Consider the following 9,967-nt stretch of genomic DNA (forward strand, 5'->3'; position numbering starts at 1 on the left):
AATGAATCGATGGAAACGATGGCAAATCGGAAAATACCTTTTAATTTCGACATAATGTTCCTAGTGCGGGATGATAATGTCAACCATGTTTTGATAGAAAGAGTTTAGAACATGGACATTTTAAATTGAAATCTGAATTCCAAAAGATAACGTTTGGTAGTTTCTCTCTCAGTTGTTAGTATCCCTACTGTAATTTAATCTGATTGCTTATCATTAGTATGGTTGCGAAGCAAGCCACAGCACAATTGTTTTGTGATCCTTTAGCCAATTTTTTGCTGACACTCAACCACAAGAATTCAACCAAGCTAAAACTTGCTTGTTATAAGCTGAAGCTTCTGCCCCTTCCCCTTGGTTATGACCAATAAAATACATTAATTCATCCATTCATTCAAAACATCTTGATTTCCAAAGGATACTGAAAATTATTTGCCATTCAGTAAAAATATTTAAAGATATCAAAATATATTAAAATTGAAATAAGGTGGGATCCTTGAGTCCTGTCGGTTACACATTTCTGTCAGGACTTTGTTGTCTACATGGCATTTACTGTCCCCCATTGGTAGTCAAAAGAACTGCATTACAACTGCAGCAGCCTCTTGAGCCAGAAGGGTCCAATCAACATGTATTTATGTATTTTTCAACGGTCTAAGGTCTATCAACCCAGTCGATAGTAAATAGTCTAATGTTGCGGGGGAGCCTATATAAACTATCTATAAATAACATAAATAACTTTTTTAATAATTGTAATAATTTAAATTGAAAATACAGACAGTATATATATGTGTCAATGTGTGTTTATAAAAAATATATATTACAGAAATATAGACTATGGGTCTGGTGTTAACTCAAAAATGTAAACTATAAAAAATCATCTGACCTACTGACTATGTTGTTGTCAGTGATCATTAAGCAGTAGCCTTCTTTTAATGTTGGCACACTGCCACAACTCAATGTGTGTGTCTATTTCTGCCATGCCACCACTCGTGAACAGGCTCTACGCTTAACCCCCCCAAGTCGTTAATTTACATCATGTCGTTTTCATTTTTATTTTTTTTACAAACTAGCTGACGACCCTGTGCGTAAAAGCCAGTCTTTGTACTTTTGGGTGTGACGCCCCAATCAGTGACCGTCGCATGGACCGATGGTCTCTCAAAGCAATTGATACTGGAGTCCCTTCCTCCCAAATACCTGGGTTTCACACAGTCCGACGAAAAACCTGCTCGACAACCGTGCGTCAAACCGAGCATATAAGACACCACTGTCCCAGGCGCAAGCACGCTAGTCTATGTCGTGTCTAAATATAGAGGTTTCTCCCAGTCAACGTCAAAGAAAACTCAAACTTACTCGGCTGCATTCCATCATTTTGGTCACCCTGATTGTTGCGCAAATCTGTGTTGTAGCAGTGACGGTAAACCACAGGTTGAAAACGAGTTTTTGTGCTCTGTGCGCTGGGCCATCTCTTTTAGACGCGTCTCCTGACTGAGATTACCATGGAGAAGCCGTGCTGAGCCGTGCATGATGGCGCTGTACTGAGTCTGACATTGAACATCCCAGCTGATGAAAACAGGTAAGGCTTGAGGAGAGAATGGGCTTTACTTTGGTCAGTCATTAGGCCTTCCTAATTTGTAGAATTCTGGCTTTACTAATATTGACACAAGACGCACAATATATAGTATATAATATGTTAACAGTAGGCGTGTGTGTGTGTGTGTGTGCGTGTGTTCCTTCGGTGTTTCATAATGTAACTATGAAGTCAGGTAGTTTAGTGATAACCGTAATGTTCTAAGTAATAAATACCTTTTCATTTTTGTAGTACTCTTTTAAAGGGCAAAGTCTGAGCAAAGTTTCAAAAAACATAATACATCTTAAAAGGTATGAACCTTTAATGAAAACGAGTTTGGTGAGGGAAGCCACCTTGCTTCGGACAACCTGTCAGGCAAGTGGAGGATGTTGGGTGTGTTAGATGGTAAGGAAGAATATCACACCCAAGAAGGATTTTTAAATGGTGTGACTAGTTGGATAGACAGACATGGCAATCATGCATCATCGCAACAGGTTTCTTTACTGGGGTTGTCCATATAAACTCTATTCAATTAAATTCAATGTTTGTAAGAGCCCTTATCATCTTAATTACTTTGATACAATCGTGTGCACGCCAAACCCTTTGTGTTCATTAGTATTGAATCAGAAGCTGGCAGGCTCCCTTATTGTTATTAGCAACCATGTAGATCATTATACAAATCAAAGTCATCGTTCTCCCCAAGCACACTTTTAAGTCCTGACATGTCCACAATTAGGATGAGGTCACGACATTCACACGTTGCATCTAATACAAAAAGTGTTACTCAACACCGTCGCGTCCCTGTCGCACAGCCCAGGCCTGCCATGAGGGACCGACTGAGCTTCCTGCAGGAGCTGTCCGACGGCCAGCCGGAGGCGGTGGAGCAGATGGAGTACGCCGAATCCTCTGCCGCCTCCGACTCCTACAGCAACGTGGACCTGGAGGACCTCCAGTCCGTGGCGGTGGTGTTTGACACCAGCCGGGACCTGGACGAGGTCCTGGGCAAGGCCCAGGAGGTCCACCGCGAGGTGCAGCTCATCCGGCTGGAGACCAAACGTCTGCGGGAGCAGAACGCCCGCGTGCTCCAGGGCACCACGCGCATGAGCGCCATCAAGCGCGACGCCAACGCCATCGGCACGGACATCAAGCTGCGGGCGGAGGGCGTGCTGCAGAAGCTGCGCGACATGGACCACGAGGCGCGCAAGATGGAGGAGGAGCACGGCGCCAACGCCGCCGTGTCCCGCATCGCCCGCACGCAGTACGCCTGCCTCAGCAACGGCTTCCGGGACACCATGTTCGACTACAACGAGGCGGAGATGAGCCACCGGGAGAACTGCAAGGCCCACATCCGGAGGCAGATGGAGATTGTGGGCCGGGAGACGACGGGCGAGGAGGTGGAGGAGATGATCGAGACGGGCCAGTGGAACATCTTCGGCGGCGAGCTGCTGGCCGAGGGGAAGACGGCGCGCTCGGCGCTGACGCAGATCGAGAAGCGGCACCAGGACCTGGTGGAGCTGGAGACGCGCATCAAGAACATCCACGAGATCTTCCTGGACATCGCCCTGCTGGTGGAGGAGCAGGGACCCATGCTGACGTCCATCCAGAGCAACATCCAGAAGACGGACGGACACATCCAGGAGGCGCTGATGAAGCTGGGCCGGGCCAAGAGGCACGACAAGAACAACCCCTTCAAGAAGATGTTCTGCGGCTGCTTCCCCTGTTATAAATAAAGCGTGATGGAGCAGGTGGTGGAGCATGCCCGATAGCCTCCTGATGGGTCAAACCATGCTAAACCTAATAGGGGTGAATGTCAAAGTACTGTGGTGTTTGCCCCCTTCATTAAGCTCTCGGGGGTGTTGATTAACATATACACGGCACTTTACACGAAGCTGTCAAGAGATGTTTAGGTGTCCAACAAAGATGATCACAATGTTATGGTCCAAACCCAATGACGTTCATTGTGTCCGATTTAAGTAGGTATTTAAAATGGTGTCTGTAACGTAAGGGTTTGAATTCTTAGAATTCTACTGATTTGGGTTTAAAACTTGAATGTCAATAATCTGTTTGTGGTGCTAAATCGCATCAATAATATTATTAAAGCTGTGTTCGTTTTGTACTATTACCGATACAATTCGCAGTTCAGCAACACCCAAATAAACCTTCATATTGTAAAAACTGCACATAGGTTGAACTTTCGCTAAGCACGGACAATGATATCAACAATGCAACAAGTGATACTGATCCACTGATAATATATTTAGCATAATTAGAAGCACAATATGTATGTTATTTCTTTGTACTCAGGTGTCATTTATCCTGCATAAATTATAAAATGACTTCATTTGTTTGTCTCTGTGTGAATGGGAAACTAATTCTTCCAAATCGTAAGCCTCATAGCATATTTCAAGGAATTGAGCGTCAATATTGCCTTGGTCAAATAGATGACGAATCCTATCTTAAGCTGATAGTGATTATAAAATGTAAAAGGAGCTCTGATTGGCCTAGGATATAGCCAATGAGACACCGCAAATCAGCAGCATTAGGAGAGTGGAGTTAGGTTAGATATCACAATTTGGCCAAAATATGACTCAGGAAATTATGCTGTGAGGTTCATGATATGCATGAATGTAAATGAATAATTCCACAACTCAAATAAATTATATCATTATTATATGCTGCTTTGAATTGTGTTCACAATAAATAAAAGAAACTGAACATTAAATGCCGTCTACAATTGTCATTTCTGTCAATGTGCTGTCTCAGTTTTCATATACACACGTATATTTCACGTATACTTTGTTCTACTAATCACCCCATAGCCAGTCCTTATTCTATTTCCATAGGTGGACATACTTATTAGGCCTATACGACATATTCTAAACATATCCAAGCTGTTTGGATAGATTTAATTAGATAGATTCCTAAGATACTTTCAAAGAGTAGTTGCATCCTTTTCGGGAATTCCTGTGTGGTCAATGAGTCACCTGTCACCTGTCCCGTCCCCTAGGTAGGTGTGGCTGTCATCGCTTCTGAGCAGGATGCGGGTGAACCACATTTAGTTGTCAGGCACTGAATGGATGCTCATGTTTGTCTGACTTGGACTCTATCCTGAAACCTCCATGGTTGGACTAGGTGATTTGTGTGACCAACCCTGACCCTAACCCACATGGATGAGTTAAAATAATAATTATTTGGATCCTAAGGAGGAGGCTCAAAAGAAGGTAAGACACTTAATAACAATTTGTTATCAAAGCATTTGCTTTCACTTGCTCAGGTAAACGCTGTAGTCAAACCTGTTGGCAGGTAGGTCATTAATAGGTGCTGCCTTAAACCACATAGCAAATGGTGCTCTGCTGATGAAACTATCAGTTCCATGAGTAAACAATGAGTTTAACATTTACTTATCAAGGTAAAGGCCTCCACCTTTTGTATGTGTTTTGACACTTATATTTCCATTTCACATATAACGTATAAGAATACTGAAGATGTGGGTTCTTTCAAATCATACAATAAAAAAAATATTTCTATGTGCTAAAAAGACGATGGAGGTTATCTAAAACAACCAATGTATTTATGAAATACAACATTTCATAAACATGTCAACATATCGGCCTTCATGGCTGCAAAGAAAGTTTGCTTCCTTGTTCCTTAAAAAAAACATTCCTTGCTTCCTGACAGTATCACTGACACAATGCCTTCTATTTAATAGAACAATGGTTTCAGACATGTTTCTATTTATTGCTTGGTTGGTTAGAGTTAAATTACAAATGTGAAAAAAGGAGTGTCTGGGGTTTTCCAATTAAGTAATGGGGCACGTTCCATTCCTTAATGGGAAACATCACTGTGACTCATAAACAATTCCTGTTCTGGATCTGAATTGCTGTAAAACCGAATCACAGCTTAATTGACAGCTTGCACGGTCCTCCTGTTGCTTATTGCTTGTGCTGTATCTGAAATCACTATCTGTAGGTGAGCCTTATGAAACTATTAATGTATTATGAGATATGCCATGACATGACGGCTTTGGCTTTAATGATCGGGATCACAATAACTAAAACCCAGGTGTCCTTTCTAATGCAGTACATCACCTGGTGACTCCAGGAAATATGGCCAATCATTTTAATTCCCTTCAGCTTCATTTCACAGGCAGGATGAGGGACCGACTGGAGATGCTGCAGACCATCCGGGAAGAGGAGTGCGACTCAGAGTCGGAGCTGTCCTTTCCGGACTGTGACTCGGAGCAGCTCGACTTTTCCCAAGAGGCGGTGGTCTTCCGGGACCCCGACGACCTGCGCGGCGTCCTGAAAGAGGCCCACTCCCTGCGGAAGGAGGTGACCCTGCTCCGCCTCGAGGTGACCCGGCTCATCCGGCACAACGAGCGCTTCGGCACCAGCATGCGCCGCCTCACCCTCCTCAAGCAGGACTCGGACTCCATCGCCAGGGGGATCCACCGCCGCGGCGAGGCCCTCTTCGTCCGGCTCAAGGCTCTGGGGGAGTGCAGCCGCGCGCTGGAGGACCTGAAGGGCCCCGACGCGGCCCTGAGCCGCATCGCCACGGGCCAGCATTGCGCGCTCAACCGGGCCTTCAAGGGCATCATGGACGACTACAACCGGGCCGAGGAGATGCAGCGGGTCAAGTGCCGCGGGCGGCTCCAGAGGCAAGCCTCCATCCTGGGGACGGACATCAGCGACGAGCAGCTGGACGAGGTGGTGGAGCAAGGGGGGAAGGGGTGGGCCGAGCTGTCCCAGAGTCTGCAGACCGACGGCGCGCGCACCAGCCGCCTGGCGCTGTGCGACATCAAGGGCCGGCACAGGGAGCTCGTGGAGCTAGAGGCCAGGATAAAGGAGGTGCATGACCTGTTCCAAAACATGGCCATGATGGTGGAGGAGCAGGGGTGCCTGATCAACAATATCGAGAACAATGTGGGTCGAACGCAGGAGTACGTACAGGAAACCAATGAACACATCAAGACGGCGGTGAGGTTCAAGCGGAAGAACCCCTTTAAGCACTGCTGCCCTTGTCTACCATGTTGGCGCCCGGTTGTGTAGAGCGACATATCGTCTTATACCTTAAGAAGTGCAATGTATTTATGATTCTTTTTACGTAGTTTGATATGGTAAGGGAAGTCAGAAAAGTCCTCGCACCTGACGATCGAGATGGCAAGCGTCTGCAAAGACACAAAATACTACATTTAGTGTTATATTTGTGGATGGTCATATCAAATCAAATACTTGGGACTGTAAAGTCAGCTGTTACATATGAACTCATGAAGGAGGTTTCATCGGTGAGGAAATAGCGAAGCACAGAAAGATACAAGCCCATACTAATCAAGATGTCTTTATTTATATTGATTGTCACATATTGTTTTACATTAATGCTCTGCAAAACACAAAGACAGATTCATAGCAATATGTTATTTTTATTATTCAAACAAATGAAGATGAAAGATGAAAAAGTGATTCTTGTGTTTTCTGAAATTGAATAAATCCATCGTGTTGTCTCAAGTCTTCCTTGTGTTCTTGAACTCAACATTATAAGCAAAAAACGAATGAGGGCAGACAACATTATCTTACAGAACGCCCAGCGTGCGTGAAGGGTTCTGGTCCAATTCCACAACATACTGTACACCAGTGGTTTTTAACTTGTCTAACCTGAACTCCCACAAGTGTGATTTGTCTCTGGGACCAGAACAGAAAAGGTGTTTGCGACACACCAGGGGTGTATCACTGCAGTACACTACTTCACTGACTCAATCAAAGCATCATGTTAGATAGATTACCGTGGGGTTCATCACAACTCCATCTACTGCTAATATACAGCAAATCACTACCAGGAGACCTTAGGTGTATATCCTGCGACAGGTCTTTATTGACCAAGGTCTTCTACCTTGACTTTAAATGACCTTATGTTACTCAGACAAGATTATACAGACATCGAATCCCAACATGGACACAACACTAAAGACCGTGATCATAATGTCGTTTAGGGCAATGACTGACCCCTGGTTCGATACGAATGGTTCACCCTTTGTAAAACAATAGTGACATAAAATGTGTTGGCCAATCCATAAGTATAGAGTCATTGAGACATTGTGAAGTTAAAAGGTGAACTTACAGAACTTACATTGTGCATTTACTGCCGCATGCAGGCTACTGTTTCGTATAATCTCAGTGATATTCAGTGATATTAAATCCTCTCCTCATTTTAGCCGTCCATCTTCTAAACGCCGGCTATTGAGAAGGAATACGCTAATATATCGGATCGAACTCGTTAGCATAGTAAGCTAACGACCAGGCTAACCGTTAGCTTACTACGCTAACGAGTTCAGACTGTTGTGTGTGGGTGGCGTCTCCTACCGGCTGCTAGCGTGTCGTCCCCTCGACAGGTCGTGCTGGCTCATCTACTCTCTTCAAATACTCACCGTGTACTCCAAGGGGGAAGTACATTGAATAATATATCATAACTTCAGGGTACACAGTACAGTAGTACCACTACGAATGATTACGGTATAGCTCCGCCATGCCATTGTACGCACCAGGATGGCCGAGTGGTTAAGGCGTTGGACTTAAGATCCAATGGACATGTGTCCGCGTGGGTTCGAACCCCACTCCTGGTAGTCGCTTTTTGCCGACCTACTCGTCTGTTATAGATGGAGGTGGACGAGAGTTACCCAGATTGAATCTGCGCGGCTACGCTCAGATCTGTAGGCTGATTCTTAACATATTGAGAACACAACAGACCGAATTAAGACAGCATGATGAACGATCAACTCATAAATCCACCTTGTTTCGTTTATAAACATCATCATTCACTCATTCACATCATTCAATTTCGAGGGTTTTACTTTCAAAACAGCAGTGATGATGTGAAGGAAGACTCCCGTAACCTGGAGGATTAAGGATAAAGGATAGTATGATATTATAAACTTTGATTTGTGAAGGTGATACAATCGAACTTTTCTCATTGGATGGCTGTCCCAGCCCGCTTCCTACCGTTTCGAACACACCCCATGTCTTAATTTTGATACTATACTGTAGGTATACACACATTCTAGCTTAAATTTAGGCAAAAGCTTATCTTTTCCCCAAAAAGTCCATAGTCCATATGCAATTTTTCTTTCAAGCGTATAAATCACTTTTCTCTAGTCGTTTCAAGTAAACCGTGCAGAGCCGGGTAGTCTGTCCGCTCCGGTTCCTTCCGGGAGAGTCGCTGCCAGCCACCGGGCAGGGCGCTGTCAGGTGTGAGGCAGGGGAGTCGTAATGGAATAGTACCGTTGAATGAATTACAATTCTTTAGAAAGGAGTTAAATGTGATAAAGACACTACCACAGAAGAGGGCGCTAGAGGACTTACTCAGACTTATTCGGCTTCGCGCAGTTTGCACATTAATGCAAACTATTCATTGTCGGAAATCCATGGGTGTGTTCGAAACCGCCTACTTGCTTACTGCTTACTACCTACTAAATATTTGGCTTACTTCTCGAATCCTTAAATAATGATTGAGTAATCCATTTGAGTAATCGACGTTCAGAAGACCGTCCTTACTTAACCACCTCAGATGACGTGAAACAAATGACGTGTCAATAACCTACCGACCGGGCGCCGTTAATAAACATTATAAATAAATATATAAACGTCACATTTAACGTCACAGTACACCTTCAACCTAAGGATTTGCGGTGATATGTTAAAACAATTGTTAAACAATTATTAAAAGCACTGCTGCTGCGGCTCCCTGTTTAGCGCCATTGCTTCCACTGTTCTTTTGAATAGACGCAGTGCATTCTGGGGCAGTTTAGTACGTCTAGCAAGCTAGCGATGCTTACTCAAAATCTTTCCGGAAGTAGAAGACATTCGATTACTACTCGCTTACCTAAACTCGCTTACTAAGTTCTCGCTTACTCAATTTGACGTCATAGTTAGTAGTAGTAGTAAGCAAGTACGCGGTTTCGAACACACCCCATGTCTTAATTTTGATATGTGATCTACCGTTGGCTACCACCTATAAGTATAAAGATAAGTTGGAATAATAGGAACAACTATTATTATAACAACTATTATTATAATTATAAAAGTAAATACCTGCACATTGCAAATAATGAGTTGTGAAGACACCAGAACATTTTTGGGTGTCTTGACCTTGCTCAGGTGGGTGGTCTCTAAACCCAGTGAGACCACCCAAAATACAACTGCCTCTATTGGTCCAGTATCCATGGCAACACTGCTAACCCAAATCCCAGCAAATTAAAACATAATGGTTGATGTGGGCCTATTTCTCATTTACCTGTGACTAATCATTTCATCCCTGCTGCTGATGACCCCAGGAAAGTCTGTTAAAGTTTTGGCGTGCTTAGCCTAATGGTGATCAATATTTAACTTGACCTAAAAGTCACGCTTCATTTGGTCT

The 9,967-nt window shown here is 44.0% G+C and overlaps 2 protein-coding genes and 1 non-coding gene across 5 annotated transcripts; all 3 read left to right on the forward strand.

The window, feature by feature from the left end:
• The first annotated feature begins 1,150 nt into the window (after positions 1-1,150).
• stx11b.1 (syntaxin 11b, tandem duplicate 1) lies at positions 1,151-4,283 on the forward strand. Of its 2 annotated transcripts, XM_060041985.1 has the most exons (3): positions 1,151-1,229; positions 1,467-1,567; positions 2,374-4,283. In XM_060041985.1, the coding sequence occupies exon 3, from the start codon at positions 2,386-2,388 to the stop codon at positions 3,289-3,291; it is 906 nt and encodes a 301-aa protein (XP_059897968.1). In that variant the 5' UTR covers positions 1,151-1,229; positions 1,467-1,567; positions 2,374-2,385; the 3' UTR covers positions 3,292-4,283. The 2 variants fall into 2 exon arrangements, with proteins under 2 accessions (XP_059897968.1, XP_059897967.1); XM_060041984.1 differs by lacking the exon at positions 1,151-1,229 and having other exon boundaries at positions 1,254-1,567.
• Positions 4,284-4,604: 321 nt separating this feature from the next.
• Positions 4,605-7,065, forward strand: LOC132450031 (syntaxin-11-like). Of its 2 annotated transcripts, none has more exons than XM_060041987.1 (2): positions 4,605-4,782; positions 5,695-7,065. In XM_060041987.1, the coding sequence occupies exon 2, from the start codon at positions 5,713-5,715 to the stop codon at positions 6,607-6,609; it is 897 nt and encodes a 298-aa protein (XP_059897970.1). In that variant the 5' UTR covers positions 4,605-4,782; positions 5,695-5,712; the 3' UTR covers positions 6,610-7,065. The 2 variants fall into 2 exon arrangements, with proteins under 2 accessions (XP_059897970.1, XP_059897969.1); XM_060041986.1 differs by having other exon boundaries at positions 5,708-7,065.
• Positions 7,066-8,094: 1,029 nt separating this feature from the next.
• trnal-uaa (transfer RNA leucine (anticodon UAA)) lies at positions 8,095-8,177 on the forward strand. Its single transcript has one exon. It is a non-coding gene; the product is annotated as a tRNA-Leu (tRNA).
• The last annotated feature ends 1,790 nt before the right edge of the window (positions 8,178-9,967 follow it).

The sequence above is a fragment of the Gadus macrocephalus genome, chromosome 21, assembly GCF_031168955.1.
Source record: "Gadus macrocephalus chromosome 21, ASM3116895v1".
Lineage (NCBI taxonomy): Eukaryota > Metazoa > Chordata > Actinopteri > Gadiformes > Gadidae > Gadus > Gadus macrocephalus.

Bases quoted from the DNA above. Each gene is read 5' to 3' on its own strand.
- stx11b.1 (XM_060041985.1), top strand. From the start codon at position 2,386: ATGAGGGACCGACTGAGCTTCCTGCAGGAGCTGTCCGACGGCCAGCCG.
- LOC132450031 (XM_060041987.1), top strand. From the start codon at position 5,713: ATGAGGGACCGACTGGAGATGCTGCAGACCATCCGGGAAGAGGAGTGC.